Below are 20,109 nucleotides of genomic sequence, written 5' to 3'. Positions count from 1 at the left end.
CTCTTATCTAAAATATTTTTTTAAAACTAACAAGGATGTTGAAAAAATTTGATTCAGTTTGGGATCAGACAGGTGGAAGGGTGTAACGAAAAGCTGCAATTTCTCTAAAAAAAACTATTTTTTTCATATAAAAAACTGCCTTATCCTATAATCAACAAAAATGACGCATACACATATTTCTTCTGAATGAAGGGTTATCAGCCTTGTTTCACCTTCACTGGCCATACTTGAAATTAAATCCCGCAACTTGAAACTCCAGATAATGACTTTCATTTATCCGTATTTGGTCCGGTAACTTTTCGAACCGTGTCATCAAGAACGATACAAAAAAATACATATTCTAGTAAATTGTAATTGTTTTCTTCTATTATTTTTTTTATAAGTGATGTGCATATCTATTTATTTTTCTACCCCATTTAATTTTTCACCAGTTTAAAAAAAAATTGTTTCAATTAAGTCATTCGCTTTTATCATGCAATTAGCTAGTTATTGTATACAAATAACAGGTAAACAACATTTTTTTTGCTTTGTTTGTACATGTACAAATAAATTTTCCTGCTTCTCGCTTCCATGTTGATCAATCGGTAATATGGATATTTCTTTCCGAGTAATAGTTCATTTTGGGGTTTTCTTCTAGTCCGCGTTTCAATAATTGTAAAAATCAGAGACAATTAATGGTTAAGATTTAAACAACTTATGCTCAAATACCAGGGGCCGTGTCAATGAAAGTACCCTAGGACATGTCCTACGATAGGTCTTAGGACATTATTTAGGATGGTCTTAGGACGTGTCTGAGACATGTCTTAGGATGTAAAACAAAGCTGTCTTAGGATAGTCCTAACTACGATGGTCCTAGGACCATCCTAACACATTTATTTAATTGAAAATATATGTAGAGATTTGTATGACATAGATTGAATTGTATTTTAGAACATATATGTAAAAAGAGGGAGGATGACTCTTATATAGAAAACAATCAACGCAAAATAAAAGCTTTTACGGAACACTAATAAATACGTTATTAAATGTGATAAAAGATATAAATGAATTTAATACGACAACAAAAGTAAATGGTCACAAAACTTTGTGATATTCGTGCTGCAGTTTTAGTACATAAACTAGTTTTGTCCTTAGGTCCACTCGATTTCATTACATGTATCGAATCAGGATTCGGTAAAAAAGAAGTAAACTTTTTCCCATATTTGAAAATATGTTGCTTATGATGATAGTATTGTTTAGGCTTCAAAAAAGGCACCACGAAATAATTTAATATAACACCATTAAATCTTTAACAAACATTAAACAATATTTTTTTTTATTAATTTTATTGTATTAGTATTTTTAGTATTGACTTTATGCCATATTTGTTGTTTTTATTACGTTTCAGGACGATGTAACCTTTAAGACTATCCTAAGACACCTAATTGTATGTCCTAACTTTAGGACCAAATTTAGGACATATCTTATTTTAGGAGACTTTCGTTAACCCGACTTAGGACTAAGACGTGTCCTAAGACCATCCTAAGACATATCTTAGTCCTAGGACAGCTTTGTTGACACGGCCCCCAGGTGTAAATTGTAAACAATAAATGTACATTGTCAGAAATATAAAATGTATTAGTTCTCGCTGCGAAACAGGAGAAAATTCGGCAAGCCTCGTTTTTTGTCCTGTTTCTTAAGCTCGTACAAATAAATTTCACGTTTACCGACAAAGTACATTTATAATCAATACATTACAGTGTATGTAAAGTGTGGATCCTAAAATACCATTTTCATTGTATATGCCATGCATTTCTGATGTAGAATGGTAAATAAACAGACGAAAAATTTATGATTTTTGAAGAAAATGAAGAAATTGTTCGCATGTATTATATTTAGTAATACATAATACAAGTTATACAAAGTAAGAGATGAGAACGGGTTTTAATCGAGCCGAGAGATGATCCATACGTGAAATATATACCGAAATAGGTGAATATTTAGGACGTTTTACGAACAAATCGTGCAGGTGATTAAAAACTAGCAGGAAAGATGTAATTGCAAAAAAAATATTCATTACAACACAATTATTAATGTTGTATAACGTAGAATAGCTTTTGTTATTCAGTTTGCCCATATTGTATTGAATTCCACTATGATGCTATCTTTATGCGAGTCATGTTTACTGTTGAATAATGATACTTTACTTTCATTTTCACTGTAGAGCGATTCATTAGTATTGTATATGCGGTGCATTTTCACTGTATGAATTTTACTAATTTTTTATTTATGCATTAAATTCCAAATTCACCCGACTTGCACAAACAATAATTAAAGTAAGACAAGGATTTGATAGTGCTGACTTTGAGATGAAAAGTTTGATTGAACACTCTAATAAATTCAATAGAATTAATATTTATTTCAAATAAAACACCGTTGTCATAATATAACAATACGTGGATCATTTCAAAGTTGAAAGTGGTTTTAGATTAATGCAAAATATTTTCAAATGCATGCCAATTTGATAAAATTCATGTTTCTGCAGTAGTCATTATACGCATGTGCAAACAAATTTTATCATTAGATTTCGAGTATGGGTCTATTTACCAATCAGAAGAAGCATGTCATAGAATTTTTTATAATTTATCAGAATCTTTATTTAAAGTGTAGTTATATTTATCCAATGCATTGAAACTTCATCACTGAATACGTACATCTTGCATGTCTATCGAAAAAGAATGGGATAAAAAGGGATAAAAACAACAATACTTTCTAATATTTTTTATAAATCATTTCTTGACCAATTTCAATGAGGTTTTGAAGTAAGATTTTTGATTTTAGGTCCGGTTTTAAATTGGCCCATAGGGTCCAAATTCAACATTTTTGCCACTAATTTCTGCATGTTTTGGGCAACTATCCCCGAACAAAATCCCAGTCTTCCCTTTGTGATACTGCGAAAAAGATCCACAAACGTACATACAAGTAATTATCCGGAAACTACAAACATGATTGTTTTTGTCCCTTTTTGTTCCTTCATTCCTAAACAGTTAGTACCATAACCCCAAAATGAAACCTAACATTCTACTTGTGGTATTGAACACTGTGGTACAATTTCAGAACAATCAAAATTCTTATACACAAGTAATTATCCTGAAACTAAAAACCTGCTTCTTTTATGTCCCTTTTTCGTACACGGTTGGAACCATCATCCCCAACATTATCCCAACTTTCCTTTTGTGGTATTGAACTTTCTTTTAAATTGATATAGAACCATTCACTTAAATTAAAGTTGTCCGGAAACCAAATGGGTCTTCGGACGACGCAGACGATAACGACATCATAGCAATATACGAACCGGAAGAAAAAAAAACGTTGCGGGGAAACATTTCAGTTAACAGTTCGCAAATGTCAATACTGTGGGAAAACGTTTAAATGGCCAGCCAGTTTCTAAAGACATATACAAATTATGAATAGATATAACTATTAAAGTAATCAAAGAAGTTTTTCATTTGTTGCAAGTCTAATTATTACATTAATCTACAATAAAAATTCATCGCATTTTCGAAAATTCTACATCAGAAATGAATGTCATACAGTGATAATTCATCGCATCTATAGTGAAAATGGATCGCTTTTAATAACTGATATTCTATGTTATGTTGCTTTTATAACACATATTTGAACTTTGATACTGTTATTTTACATTAAAAAGAAATGAAAATATGTTAAGATTTAGTTTCAAATCAATTATTTTGGTATTTTTAAAACGTAAACAAATAAAGTTTATGATGCTTTATTCTACAATGCACATACTCGCGTACAACAGTGAAAATGAACTGACTGGATTCGCTCATTATATACACTGACATTATTCCACTGCTGTTGATATGAATTTATCTTTTTGTTCAATATTTCAACGATTATCGTCGTATAAATTAGAAACATCTATTTTCCAAACGGAGAGTCATAAATTCAATGAATATTATTGCGGGATATACGGTATAAACGGTAAGCTTCGATGCGTTTAGTTATGAACGCGAATGGTTCGATAAATATATAGACAATAACTGTTTAGTGTCTTTAAATATCAGCTGTAATTGTACGAGGCTAGGAAACAAGGTGTATGCGAGCTTTTAGCGAGCTACTACACCTGTTTCGAGCCGAGTACAAATCTGCTGATATTTAAAGACACTAAACAGTTATTGTCTTTATCCTGCAATTAATTCTGTATATTGTTTGTGTTTTGAAAGACAAAAAACTAACATATTTAGCATTTATTTTCGATTTGTAATCCCTTGAGGCCCGCGTAGTAATATCAAAATAACACATTACGCTGAAGACGGGTTCGCAATAAAGAATCTTGAATGGGTCAATAATAATACATCGCTCATTATGAATAATTATCTATTTTAACATAACAACTTATTTCAACAGTAAAAACAAATAACAAAACATTGTCAAATTTAAAACAGAAGTGTACGAGTTGTCCTACGATTCAGACTTGACATTCACTAAACATGCATGCTGAAATTGACATGGTTGATTTTGTAACACAATCATACACATTCAAGTTTTGAAATCGACAATTGTCATCGTCATTGGGATGCAACTGGAATACACATTCTGAGGTCACACAGGTTAAAACAATACTCAGTCCGACAGTGGGTGGAGCTTTAAAGCGATATCTGTATAGTATACAGATACAGCATAGCGATATCTGTAGGGCTGTATCTGTATAGTAGGACACCCAATTGCAGGATAAAGCTAAATACACAATTAAGCCAAATGTTCATAAAAGGGATTTGCTGCACATCATTATTCTGAGCAATCTTATTTTAAAAAGCGAGGCATGAGGTTCATATGATTCAATCCAAGTTATCCTCAAAGTTCGGAAACAATCTTGAATTGATGCAATCTTGTTCCCCTTGAAATCGACGTAACATATTTAGTCAAATTTCTTTAAAAAAATCACCTATATAACGAAAAGAAAACTGTGACAGACTTTAACAGGAAAGGGAAGGCTTAAATTCTTCTGTAATTTTCCTGCTACTGATTTTAAATTAAGAAACTTCACTTGTCATGTTTTGTATTGTTGGAATTTCGGAACCCTCTTGTTCATCCGTTTAAGGCACCATGAAACAATTGCCAGCTAACTCTTTAAAATCTTTAAATGTGCAGTATGTCATTGATACGATTTGAGTTCTCAAAATGAATCAAGATAGAATAAGGATAATAAGAAATTTGTAAAAAATATAAAACCCTTCTTTATATTAAAGATATGAATCAAAGTACTGAAGTACTGAACATCGGATGACCGCAAGTTCTTGCGGACGGTCATCACATCTCTTTACTAACAACAATAACTGACAATCCAAATATAAACGAAGAAAAAAACCCAAAGTACTGAATGGATTCCTATGAAATTTGTACATGTGGGATATAATATGATCATGTTCATGGTGTGAAAAGGTCACGATAAATATCATGTCAGTTCGCAATCTGGCGGCCATTTTCGAAATTCCATAAACTAAAGCTGTAAGATTTGAAAATTCGAGTATACGAAAATGAAAGCAAGCACTTTGATATTACAATATTTTCACATAAATTATAGAAAGGGTTCGCCACCTCTACATGACAATGTAATTTTATTGAATTTTATTAACACGTTTTTATTTCTAACACAGCTTCTCTCGTTTTATTTTTTTTCAGTATTTTCCGAGTCTCCCTTAAATGTTACCATAGCGCCATTTTGAATAGTTGTTTATGACATTTTGCAAAAATAAACGATATAAGATCAAAGAAATGAGTAAACTATGTTTAAAATTTATAATAAAAATCTCTATATTCAAGTCTGTAGATTTTAACCATAAGTCCGGATTTTTCTGAACGAAGTTTCCCCTGTATATATGCACAACATGGCAAATCCCTATTATATCTTTGATGTTTTGATTTTATTGCACTTCGAACACTTCGTAATGCACATGGCTACAGAAAGACTCATAAATCTTGAATTAACAATTGAGAAGTTGTGATGGTTTAAATATCGAGTGTTTAGATATGAACGAGTATTCATAAATTGAAAACTATCATGTAATAAAAAGAGTGTATCAATGGGTATCAATGACAGAACGATATCTATCATTGAAAAACACATATTTAAACATGAAAGTAATCTATTAAGGTTCATGTGGACCCTATGGCTAAAATGGCCGTATTTTCACCTCAAAATTTTCTCTGAGTACAGGCAAACCTGTGCATCTGGAAAAGTTTTAAGGCATAGCATTCCCTAGATAAATAGAATTCAAATGCATTTTATGATTTAGAAAATTCATAACTTAACTGGATTTTGCCGTACATTTTTTTTTCGTCTCTGCAGAAGGTAATAAAATTAACAAACAGTTGAGTTTACCTTGAAATGGTCCACTCAGGTTCACTGTTTAAATAACCAATTATTGTCAGGTATCTTTTGTCCATCTAATGCCCATGTCAATTAAAAATGCTCACTTTAATTTTTACCTGTTCTCAAACCTGTTTCCCAACTTAGTTTATTTTGGCACCTTCTGGAGGAATGAAAAAAGTGCATGGCAATGTGTTGACAGAATAATCATTGATATGATCATACTTATAAATTGACTGTTAATAAAATTTTGAATTTTTTAAATACTTAATCTCAGGAATAGATAAACTTAGCTGTATTTTGAAAAACATTTTGGAATTTTGTACTCAATGCTCCTCAATTTCGTACTTATTTGGTCTTTTTAACCTTTTTTGATTCGAGCGTCACTGATGAGTCTTTTGTAGATGAAACGCGTGTTTGGCGCATTTACAAAACTTCAATTCAACTGGAATCTATGATGAGTTTATTTGTACATGGTCTCAGTGTTGTGATCCAATCCTTCTTTAGGCTCAAACTTTAAAAGAACCAGAACCCTAGCGTAAATTTAAAATGAATTCTTTCCTCTGCATCGATAAGAATACATCTCCGAACTGAAGCACATATATTCAGATGAACGTCAACAATTTATACAGAGTAACGAATTAAGAAATCATACAAATATTTATTTTTACCAGAATCGTCAACAAAATAAAGATTTAAAATATTGTTAAACAGTCAGCGACTGTCAAAAAAAATGGAAATCGCTTGCACGATACAAAACAACATCATAAGATATATCTCAAAATAACCATTCAATCTTTTATACTGTATCTGAGGAAAATGTTATTATAAATTCTATGCTCAGTGTGTATCATATAATTCAAAGTACTGCAAAAAACAATTTACTTGTTCTACATATCTAGATATTCTTCAAACGACACAATAACATTTAACAATTCCAATTCCAAGACCAAAAACATACTAATTTCTTAATACAGAAGCTGACAGTAATCATGGTAATGTGTAGCAAAAGTTACAGATGGCCCGAATAACAGCAAGATGAACAAATTTCTTACAGTGTATACCCCCCCCCCCCTTTTGAGTAGAGTTGTTCTATATCAGATTCGGTGTTATGTCTTGTTCTCCACATTTCTTATTTGTGCGAAGAGATTCCTACCTGATCCATGTTTGATAAACGACATACATTGTAGTTTCATGATAATTGAGTGAGGCATATGGTTTTTTTTTTATATAGCTTATTCATATGAAATCCCTGTCTAATCGACATATCCATAAAAATGGACTCAAAGCTGCATTTGTGATGTCGGAAATACAAACGGCTCAATCAGACTTTAATCTCAAAATGATCATCTTTGAAGTATTTTCTCCTTTAAACTCCTTTAAAGAATCCGTACCTGTTCATTGAAAGAAGATTTTACGAATTTCAAAATCCAAGTTTTTAAGAGAATCAACAAGTGTTAAAGCTTTTAAATTGCTTACAAACATAACGTTGGAATTTTGGAGATATGTTTTTAACCTCATATCTTGGAAATTGCTTAATTTTTACAAGGTTTGACCTATTATTTTCCTCGCAAAATGCCTGTAACAAGTCAAAGGAAAATGAGAGTTGTTTCCTATTCGTTTCGATGGTTTATGTAGTTCGGCATTTAGTTTTGTTAGGTGCTATGGACTTTAATCTATCTCGGAGTTCTCGGAGTTCGCTATTTTTGTTTAACCTTTTTTCTAATGACTTCTTGCAAAAACTAAACTCAGCAATGATATCAGGCTTATAAAGTTGTACACCCGATGCGTTTCGTCTACATAATATTCGTCAATGAGGCTCGAATCCATTGTAACTTTTTAAAGTGTAAATGCAAGATAGAAGGTACGTCACACCTCTAGCTGATCACCACTGCAACTATCAAAAGAGACATACAAAATCATGCACCCCTTTAAATCAACTCATCATAAATACCAGGATTAAAATTTAGAAATAGTTATCAAAGGTACCAGGATTAGAAAACCAGACGTGAGTTTCGTCCTTTAAAGATTCATCAAGAATGCAAAAACGTTAAAGTAGAAATTATGATTGAACTATTGTTAGAATCAAATTAATTTAAATTGTTGTTTTTACAATTCTAAAGGCAAAGTCATAATGTCTATAAGACAACAAAATGTAAGATAAGCATAATTTTATAATAGCTAAAAATCCAACAAATACATTTTCAAACGTGTACATAAGAATATATGCAAGTAACACAATACGTAAATATGTTTAGTACAGAAACATTTATATATTATACAGATTGTCAGATAAATAGGATAATATAAGCACGAAACTTGCGAATGGAAATATCCTTTAAAATGTCACTAAGAAGTCATAACAATCTTGAAATTGAAATTATTGGCGTTAAATGACATTTTTTTCACATAGCTCGGGGCTACATTGTTAATGACCAAATTCCTTACCTTAAAAGATATTGCACCTTCATTGACATTTTTAAATAATATAGAGTCGTCGTTACCGCGAGGGTAAAACAACTAGAGATGGTATATCTACTACCTTACATAACTGTTGTGTTTGAGAAATATAAAATACGACCAAAAATAGAAAAATAAACTGACACTTTGAGTAATTAATATGAGCAAATATTTTATCCTTATTCAAGCAAAACTAAATTAACAAATCAACAATGACTACAATAGGTATAGGTTTTGATAAGAAGGTCAATCAGGATGGAGAGCAGAACATTTTATTTGCCATTAGAAAAATAATATGAGGGTAAACGACTGTAATATCGCCTTGTATTAGGTTAACCTGTGGGTGCTTCATGGAGTATAGAGAGCGTGATACCCTACCTTCCTTACGTGACTACGTAATTAAACATTCAATGTAAATAAATGGTCGACAATTTTTAACATTGAATTTACTCCTGGATGGGAAAACCCCTGATGATCAAATCTCCATACATTTGGCAGTCAACCTCTTGGGGTCTATTGTAAGTATAGACGTGAATGTAACTGCATAAACAAATAAGATATGTAACATACAAGTCAAATACAAATTTTATAGCTTGTGAATTGACGACTAGAAATGTATATACTTGTTCTTACTTTTTGTTTATAAACACATTTCCTAAAATATCCAAAAGAAACGATAAAAATATCTAGCTTAGATACGATGTAACAGTGTTTATCATTATACTATAAATCTGACTGCCATATAGATTATTTTATTGGCTCACTGGCGGCTTGAAATTTTAACATATATGCCAATTCTTACCTTTTATTTGGTATGTAATATGTTTGACATATCCAAAAGAAATTATATAATTTGTACTAAATAGACTATAAAATAAAGTAGAGAACACCATAAAGTTTGACGGAGTTGACTATCCGGATTTTTTTATCGAACGTTCCGGACATTTTTCTCATTTGTACCACACAAAGCAAATGTGTAAAATTAAGAATTTAGCAGCAACAACATCAGTTCAGCGATAAATATGGCGAGTTGTCTCATTGGCACTCACACCACATCTTCCTATATCTATATAAAGGCCTTATCTATAGGAATGGTTATACGTTTCATGTCAACATCTATAACAACCTTAATGTACACAAATACTTCAGACGCCGAGATCGAATGAATACATACGATTTTTGTAAACGTAACAACAAAAACCAAATGAATTTACCACATATCATCTGAAGTGACCATAAGCGTTTCGTATTCATTATGTTTGTCATATATGTCATTACCAAGTTAGAGTCATCAGATATTACAGTCGTGCAATGTGGTTTTATATGAGAACACAGATTAAAAACTTACAATTGTAACCTTATTAAGTAAATTTGAAAAAAACAACAAAATTTTAGAACGGACATACTACTATGCAACACAATACAATACACTACTGCAAACAACACTGATATGATGTTTCAAAACACATTTCGAATCAACAATAACTGCATATGGTGGTGCTTCTAACTACTTCAATATCAAAATCTTTTTTTGTATATTTCACTTGCGCTGTAAACCGGTTGCGTTACTTTTATCATTTCCTTCCAAGTTGCGCAGAATATTCATAATTTCTTGTCTGAATGGAGCTTGGGATTTGTCCTTTATTGTAGTTGAAACCCTATTGATTGAAAATTATAATTGAAAAAAATTACATTGACAGATAATGCCCCTCAAATCAAATTACATATATATATATATAAATATATAAGTCTAAAAAAGGGACCAACCAGCAAAATTGGTATGTACCGGATCGTCTAGAATATTTAAGGTCATTTTTTAGTAACGACCAAATAACTATGTCAATCGGACCTGCTGCCCTTGAATTTTTACTAGATAACATTTTTGTTCGCAATGGGTATTCCGTGTGTCGTAAAGTTATTGGAATTCCAACGGGGACTTACGGTGCACAACCTATTGCGGACCTGTTTCTGTATTGTTATAAGTTACAATTTATGACAAAACTCAGCAGAAACAGTTCAAAACAGCATCTGATACAAACATTTCAATAACACTTTCAGATTTTTGAATGATATATTGGCTCTCAATAATGACTACTTCAGTATGTACACTAAAAGGATTTTAACTGACTTTAAATAAAGCTAATACTAACAATGAGGACTGTCATTTCCTGGATCTTGATATTTAAATCTTTTACGGGAAGCTTAATACCAAAATGTATTATAAAAGAGATGATTTTCCATTTCCTTTTGTTAATTATCCAGTTTTAGATCATGAAGTTCACTTGGCACCATCTTTTGTTGTTAGTATATCTCAACTAGTTCGATTCGCTTGTGTATGTTACAATGTATTTAATTTTAACGAAAGAAATCCCTGTTTTACAAAATAAAACTATTACACCAGGGTTTTCAATATCACAAACTAGTCAAAACATTACCTTAATTTTATCATTGGAGGACATCATTTGTAAATATAAATCAACATGCATATATCTTATACGTTCGGGTATTTCACATACATTCTGTTATGGTAATATTCTATACAAAGCACAAAATTATCGGTGCTCAACTCAAAAGCTTACCAAATCTTTAAACAGACCTTTTCAGTACGGATATAGTTACGATACTGTTGTCATGTCATTATGATTGCATATTTTGGTATTAATATTGATCCTTAGAGTCTTTGCATCGGAAATACACACATTTCTTCTAAAACTAGTTATTGGAATGATACGGGTTATGCACTTCTCATATATGTTATGATGGTATGATACTACACCCCTAACGGAAGGGAATGGTCTGGATTATCATATGATGAAGATGCAATATATTAATCACTTTAATTGAGGTCTGGAGCTGGCATGATAGTCACACCTTGTTGTCCTTTGTTCATTTATGTATCATTGTTATTTTGCTTAATTTCTTTTTTTCTCTATTCTGACATCGGAGTAATTTTCAATGAATTTACTGTGCGTATTGCTGTGTGTTTGTTCATTCTACGCTGGCTAGAGGTATAGTGGGGAGAAGAGATCTCACAAAACATGTTAAACCCCGAAGCATTTTTTCGCCTGCCCCAGGTCAGGAGTTTCTAGTCTTTGTTAGTCTTGTATGATTTTTTTTATAGTTTAAGTTCATTTATATGTTTTGGAGTGTAGTGGGACGTTCATTTTCAATTTAACTATTACACATTTTTGTTAAGGGCCAGCTGAAGCCCGCCTCGAGGTGCGGGATTTTCTTGCTTTGTTGAAGACCCATTGGTGAGATTGTCACGCTAAAGTGCGATGGTCTACGCTAAAGTACGATGGTGTCTCTCGCTAAAGTGCGATTGTTATTTGTTTGCTAATAAAAGTACGATTGTAGACCGGTATCACGCTAAAGAGCGATGGACCAACAGGGTAAAGTTTGAGGGCTTTAAAAACATCTAAGAACGCTCAATTTAAAATAATCTTCCCAAAATCTATTATTGTAAATATACAAGGTAAACCATATATGTTAGGCATTATAATTTACCAATAGTCTTAAATGAACTATTCTAAAAGACAGTCCATGTAATAATTGCTAAAAAGGTAATTTAGGTGTCACAAAATACTATATTTCTTGTAACTTAATTTTTAACAATTCGGGTGTATAACATATTGTGGTAATTGGTGTAGCTTTCCGTTTACGAGTAGTAGTCAATCACTTATGGGAACACCTCCCCTTACGATCGTCCTTTAAATTACAAATACAAAATTCGAGTATTGTGGAATATATAACAGAAAGGCGAGGTTCACCAAGCTTAATTTTCTCCTTTTTTGTAGCGACTACAAATCCATGTTTTATTTTTCTACTATTTACAAACTAGTGTTTTAGCCAACAATTTATAATTTACGCATGAAAACAAAGCGACAACATTTTAACGGGGACTGTAAAGTAAAATCGCAACATAAACAATGATGCAAACGTATCCGTTCGCTTCCAATAAAACCGTTGATATATATGCTCCGGACCATTTGAGTATTTGGACCATGACCATATGCGTATACTCATATGCGTATAGTCGGACCATATGAATATCAACTCGTTTGGTTATTAACGGCCTGGCCATATAAGTATTTAAATCATGTTGGTATTTTTTGATAAATTCTAACTTCCTTCGCAGGAACATACAACTCGTTCCCCAAACCGATTGTTGTACAGTGTCAAAATATTGCAAAATTGTTGACAATGGCTTATGTGACAACTCTGGTTTATCCGTTTTGTGCTTTCTTCGGAATTCTTAACATGGGAAAATTTGGAGTACTTTGATAATTTGCATAACGGCCATTTTGCCTTATTATGACAACAGCCATTAAAATAGGATTGAACACGCCCCATTCCATTAATTGTAAAATTTTAAGCATTTTTCCTTAAAACTACACAACATATTTGTATATATCTGCCAATAGAAGTTTTCAAAGGCACATTAGTTTTTCATCCAAGACCGAAAAAACACTTGATTATCAACAAATTTTATATACTTTATATTTTTCAATCTACAACTAAGGAAAGTAATTTAACCAGAAGGACCGACGTCATGTGTTGCAAATCCTATGAAAAAAATACCTATGATTTTGCCATTTGTTGTGTAAAATTTCCGACTACGGTGTGGTGAATACATGCTCATAGTCTAATGTTATTCTATTTACCATTTATTAGTTGTCGATAGAGCCCACTTCATGACAGCATCCAGCTTCAGCACCTCCAGCGATTTCATTAATGCGGCAAATGTCTTTGGAATGCCATCTATCTTTTCTCTTGCTTCCACAATCATCTAAAATAACTAAGAACAATATACTTTCAACAGATAATTGGTTAAACCAACTAGAAAAGACCATATGAAGCAAAAACTATAAGAAGATCATATGAAGGAAACTGTAATGAATAGCTTGCAAACATCCGATCTGCATCAACCACGTGCAGATCTGATGCAATTTTACATAAAACTCATAGCAAAACTAAATTCATATCATTGAAAACCAGAAGTTATAAGATGTATCAGGAAGGGTTAACATTTCTCGTCCATATTATTTGACAAGTTCCCATTTTGTATAACTGAAAGCAAACACTGTCAATCTTGATAACAGACGTTGAATTTGTAGTAAGTTATCCATTGCGAATCATTAGAAGCCACACAAAAATTTAGAGATATCAACGAGTGCTCGAGTAATGCTCGATAGTACCGATTTACAAAATGATACTCGACTTATCTTTTTTCTGTTAGAATGTTTTTTGTTTTTTTTAAAACATAGTTTTACTGACAGCGCCTATCTGGAAATTAAATAGTAATCATTGAGTCAAAATTAAAATATGTTTCGAATGTTTGCGCTTAAAGGTCATTTAAGGTTCCTCCCAAAAAAGGGTTGGGCTATGCAAGAGAGCAACGTCACTATGCTTACACTTGTGATTGCAACGACGATAATTTTTAGATAGAACAAACTTAGTTTATATCAAATCTATTAAAATTGAAAAAAGTCAGGTTATCCGGTTAGCGTTTTTGGTATTTGATATTCGGTCCTTCAAACGGTTAACCGTTTAATGGGTTAACCGTAACGGTTGACAACACTAATATTTACTCAGCATACGGACACAAACAAAAAAAAACACGATGGCGGATACAAATGTTTTCGTTATTCCCGTACGCCTTAATCGTGCAGCCATACACATACTGACTCACAACAGTTACACTTGATTAAAATTAAAAACCGTTATCAGAAATATGTTTTTGAACGTATCTAAATGAAATGAATAAACTGAGAAGAAATGCATATTGCCCTTTTTTGTGGTGGTGTTGGTGGGGGGGGAGTATATCTAGCAAATGGCTATACTAATTAAAGGTATCAGGATTAGAATTTAATACGCCAGAAGCGCGTTTTGTCTACATAAGACTCATCGGTGACGCTCACATCAAAATAGTTATAAAGCCAAACAAGTTAAAAGTTGAAGAGCATTGAGGACCCAAAATTCCAAAAAGTTGTGCCAAATACGGCTACGGTAATCTATTCCTTGGATAACAAAAATCCTTAGTTTTTCAAAAAATTCAAAATTTTGTAACAGGAAATTTATAAAAATGACCATATAATTGATATTCATGTCAACACCGCAGTGCTAACTACTGGGCTGGTGATACCCTCGGGGACGAAACGTCCACCAGCAGTGGCATCGACCCAGTGGTGTAGATAGTTATTAAAGGTACCAGGATCATAATTTAATACGCCAGACGCGCGTTTCGTCTACATAAGACTCATTAGTGACGCTCAGATCAAAAATTTTATAACTTTTAAAAAGTACTTCGTTACAACAATATTCAATTGACTCATGACTTTTCATAGTGTTTTGGGACCATTTGCTAATGCGCATGTCATCACAGGCACTGGCCTCGGATTTTTTTTTATACCTTAACATATTTATAGGAATTTATTTTTCTGACACAAGTACCTTTGCATGGCAAGCCGCAAAACAAACCCCCGCTATTCTGAAAGATGTCGATGATTGCCCTGAAAAAGTATATGTATATTTTACCAATAACATGTCCTTCTGGTAATCTCCCCAATAAAACACAAACCAGGTCGCTAGATTGCAACGCAATTCGGTCCGAATATAACTCGTACTGTCTACAAATATTACTATTTGGAATATTTATGGAGATAATTCGTACCGTCATATAGACTATCATAGTTTGCGTGTATTATTTCATCGATTTAAAGACATCTGGGTTGTCTAAGTTAACAACTTTAAGATTCAACATAGACAACCCAGTACTTATAGCCCTCAAGACTGAACAAAACTCATACTGTACCATATACTATAGTATACTATACTTTTATGTACCCGTAAAAGCCGATATTCAGGATTTGTATTAATGACATCTTTTAGTATTTTCTCTCTGTCGGTTTTTGATAACCCCATTTGTAATCCAATATCATTGATGGTCCCACATTTACCGAATGGAAACTTATTAATTAGCAACATCAAGAACTGATCTGAAACTGGCATTGGATCTTCTGAAATTAAATGATGTAATAATAATGCATTAAAGTGAAATGGACAAAAGTTTAACCTTTCGATATGTTTCGAAACATTCAATCGCCTTTAACCTGGTGCGAAGCATATTTTCTTCATAACAAATATATTCAAAAATTACCATTATCAGTATTTTTCACTGGTGTCAACGTAATGATCGTAGCTGCAATTACTATTATCCGAATATAGCGGACAAGAATTGGGGGTAATTTTCATTTCTGGGAAGAAACTTATCGTAAAAATTAAGTCACGATCATCTTTATATGAAAAACAAGTCCAAATTACGATTATCAATAATAGACAAAGTTACCATCATCATCGTCTTTTTTCTATATCTTGATTTTCGTTCTTCTGGTTGCTTTTCCATCATTTAGGAAATCAATATGCAATGGCAATGCATATATAAATGTTCTTGACATAATGCAAATCTGAAAATAAGCTGTTAAAGTATTGGGATGATTGTAATTGCAGTTACGATCATCGCTTTGAAACCAGTGGTCTTTGGTTTTTGAAATGAAAAAAAAAACCACCGATTATGCTGAGAGGTTGATATTGACCATAATCTTTTTTTTTACAGGTGTGCAAGTAAACTGAGAGCTAACAATTTAAACTTTGCAGATACAATTAAGTCATTTTTAAACTAAAACAATATATATAAAGGGGTATTAACTACGAGTTAGATAAAAGATTGAATACGATTTTTGTGTGTCAAGTATTAATAAAAGCAGAAGTTTGAAATATTATTTCGTTACAAGCAGTTAGTTTGGTCTAATTTTTTACAAACTAGCTCAAAAACATCGCAAATGAATTGTTCACTTGGAAGTGAATAATTCGACCTCGTGTGAATCCGTATCCATGTGACCTTCTATTTACTCCTTAGCTTGATAACGCATGTTATAAGCGTGTTCGGCTATTAAAGTATTGAAAGAAACATACAGTCATCATTAAAACTGAAACAAGGGTAAACCATTTCGTTGACTGATTCGATCCACACAAAATCTTCCTAAACAGCTAAAAACGATAAAAAAAATTATCGTTTTAACCTATACCATGAAATCAAACATACAAAGAAACATTCAATTGCACATAGTCGTTATCTATTCATATTTAGGATTATATGACCGTCGACCGTCTTCGGAAGTCATCTCGATGGCTGACTAGATGGCATTTAGATAAAAATAAACACGAAATGCTGATATATATTATCGAGTCCTTGCACTGTTAATCTATAATTTCAGACTTTTTGACAGACAATATTTCACTTAATACTTCACTGCTTATTAGATAATAACCATTACTAGAAGTTCACTAATCAAATGTGTACCCTTGTTTCCTGTTCACAAGCTTTAGAAACCACGTAACTTCAAGTTTTCCAAACTATTTTATAGAAACACAACACAAAAAGGTATGTTGCATTAAAACACCGAATATATATGTATATGACTCGGCAATGAAATGCAGATAAATTTTTGACAACTCTCTAATTCAAAGAAATATTTTTTTGGACCCTTTTTCGTTTGAAATAGGATATGACGTACCATGTTTTGGTGGTATTACACTTACACCATGAAATAGATGACATCACTTCAGTGACAAAACATTGATTTCTTTTATCCATCTTTTACATCTACTAGTATCTTGACATGCATATAAATGATATGGTCAATTTAAAAAATTTACCGTTGCACAAAGTATGAATTATTCGAAATACTAAGGAATTTCCTATCCCAGGCATAGATTACCTTAGACGTATTTGGCAAAACTCTTTAGAATTTTGGGTCTACTATTTAATGCTCTTCAACTTTAAACTTGTTTGGCTTTCTATTTATATTTTATCTGAGTGTCACTGACGAGTCTTATGTAGACGAAACGGGCGCCTGGTGTATTAAATTATAAGCATGATACCTTTGATAACTATTGACATATGTGTCATACGGTACACAAGTGATGCCACCTTTGCACTGCCCTTTTTTAGCAATTAAGTCAAAAACACTTTACTTATGTTTCTTATGTGGTAAATTTGTTTTCAGACACAGAGACTCGGTTAGCAGATTTAAAATTTTTAGTACAGGGATATGGATAGTTAACTGAACATTGCTAGAAAACAAAGAGAAATTGATGCCAACAATAAAAACGTTACCAATGTACGACAAATAGACAGGAATTACGAAAACACATTTGAAAAAAAACATTCATAAACAAAATTTTAATCTGCTAGCCGAGACCCTGTGTTTTCAGACGGGGACATTATCATATCAACACTGTATTGTATGTCATAGATGTAAGAATAAATTGGCAATTTAGATTAAAACTTGTATACACAGTAACTGTAATGGACGGCGAAAACAATAGTACTAAATCAATTCCAGGAATTACCCAACTTCCTATATAACTTCCTATTGGAGTCTAGTGGATTGAGAGTATGGAAAACTTACACAATATGAAAAGGTAAAGGCTATTCTGGTTCACATTTTTATTTATATAGATTGCTTGATTATACAATCATATCTGTTACAAAGGTAACACATTGTTGCTATACAAACGAAAATAGAGGCAGACCTTTGATATGTCTTTTCCAAATTTTATATACCACATATTGTTCCATATCACTGCAACCTATGCATGTTCAACCTTTAAATATATATTTTTTTAAATAAGTATCTTGAGTTTGTTGGCTTTTTCAACCAAATACTGATACACGCTAATTTTAGCATGATTTTTAAGGGGTAATCCATAGTGACCCCATTTATTTTATTTTTTCTGAATATATATGCTATATCCAAATGTACTTAGTGAACACAATTAAAATTCTAATTTGTTTTGTTTCGATAACTTTTAGGAAAGTTAGCATAAATTATGCTGACAAATGTAAAATTCTCAAATTTTAGATTTTCTGAAACAAGCACATTTTCTTGCGATATATTCTTGAAAATGTGTAGGACTGGAATTCATGAGATGTAGCAAAAATATTATCAAAAAAGCATACTCTGCATGAACGGGAATACATTCCATTTAATATATAGTGGTTTTCTTTTGTTTGATCAATGAAAATAGTCTCTTTGACTTAAAAAAAGCTTAAAACAGAGCCGAAATTGACTGGTGTCGTAACTATGATAACACATGTTTTGTTCATAAAAAAATGTCTTCCAGTAATGTTTATGATTAGATGAGTAATTTTGCAAACTATGGCCGAATGCTAGGAACTCGCATTTCCAACTTCCTCTTTAAATAGTATGGTTTTACAAAGAATTGTTATTAAATGGTAAAAATCCCATCTTACCAGTATCTGTGATCGCTAAAGTCAATCCTATCCTATTGATTTTGGCCCAATGGTAAAAATCAATAAAATTATGTTGTTGGTCTTTGTTGGCTTCTAGCCTGCAAATAGTCACATGACTACACATACTACAAGTCAGATATGGAACACTTTGTATACATAACATACTTTTTGACAACGTCTCTTTTCTTTTTTCTTGCCTGTACCAAGTCAGAAATATGACAGTTGTTATCGGTTCGTTTGATGTGTTTGTGCTTTTGATTTTGCCATTTGATAAGGGACTTTCCGGTTTGCATTTTCTTCTCAGTAATTTAGGTATTTTACTTTTTTCATTTTACTTTTTTAACGTTAACATCATATGGTTTTGTTGACTATCTGTCAAATCTCTGTAAGATTTATTAATATTTAATCTCAAGGCGATCAAAAAAAATGACAAATTTCTAAACATTGGTCTAATTACGTTTGATATCCAGATATTTATTTGGTTTATATAAGATTAGTTCCATTTGGTTGCAGTATCATCGCCGTATGCCCAATATTTCCTTTTATTCAACCAGTTCTCTCTTTCTATGTATGCACGTATGTGTTTTGTTTTGTTTTTGTGCGAGAAAATATAGTGTAAGTATGTCTGTTTATACTTTGCCCTACTTCTAGCACATAAAATGATTTTTTTAAACAGTCAAGAAAAGTTTGTTTTAACTTTGACACATTCACTTTTCCGAAATATTTTAGGAAATTATAATGAAAATGGGAATTCTGTTCAATTTATACGTATTGTGCTTTTCATTTCGCTTTTTAACAATATTGCAAATACTATATAATATAATAACCATGTCTCGATCTCGTTTTGAATAATTTCCAACAGATCCTCTCTTCCGATTATGCGAACAGCTAAAGCGATTTGGTTTACTCCAAAGTCCTTTTTTTGTTTACATGTGTCTCTCCATACTTCGAGTGT

At 32.1% G+C, this 20,109-nt stretch overlaps 1 protein-coding gene across 1 annotated transcript in view; it reads right to left on the bottom strand.

Annotated features, from left to right (window-relative positions):
• Positions 1-20,109, bottom strand: part of LOC143056410 (uncharacterized) — a 33,408-nt gene that overhangs the window by 7,428 nt on the left and 5,871 nt on the right. The window contains exons 4-7 of the mRNA XM_076229837.1: positions 19,982-20,109; positions 19,155-19,252; positions 15,673-15,855; positions 13,528-13,625 (exon numbers count right to left, since the gene is read on the bottom strand). Of these exons, the coding sequence (XP_076085952.1) occupies positions 13,528-13,625; positions 15,673-15,855; positions 19,155-19,252; positions 19,982-20,109 (507 nt within the window). The remainder of the gene's footprint in view (positions 1-13,527; positions 13,626-15,672; positions 15,856-19,154; positions 19,253-19,981) is intronic.

Source organism: Mytilus galloprovincialis, chromosome 1, assembly GCF_965363235.1.
Source record: "Mytilus galloprovincialis chromosome 1, xbMytGall1.hap1.1, whole genome shotgun sequence".
NCBI lineage: Eukaryota > Metazoa > Mollusca > Bivalvia > Mytilida > Mytilidae > Mytilus > Mytilus galloprovincialis.
Note: the sequence above shows the minus strand (reverse complement) of the source record. Positions and strands in the feature narration are given on the sequence as shown.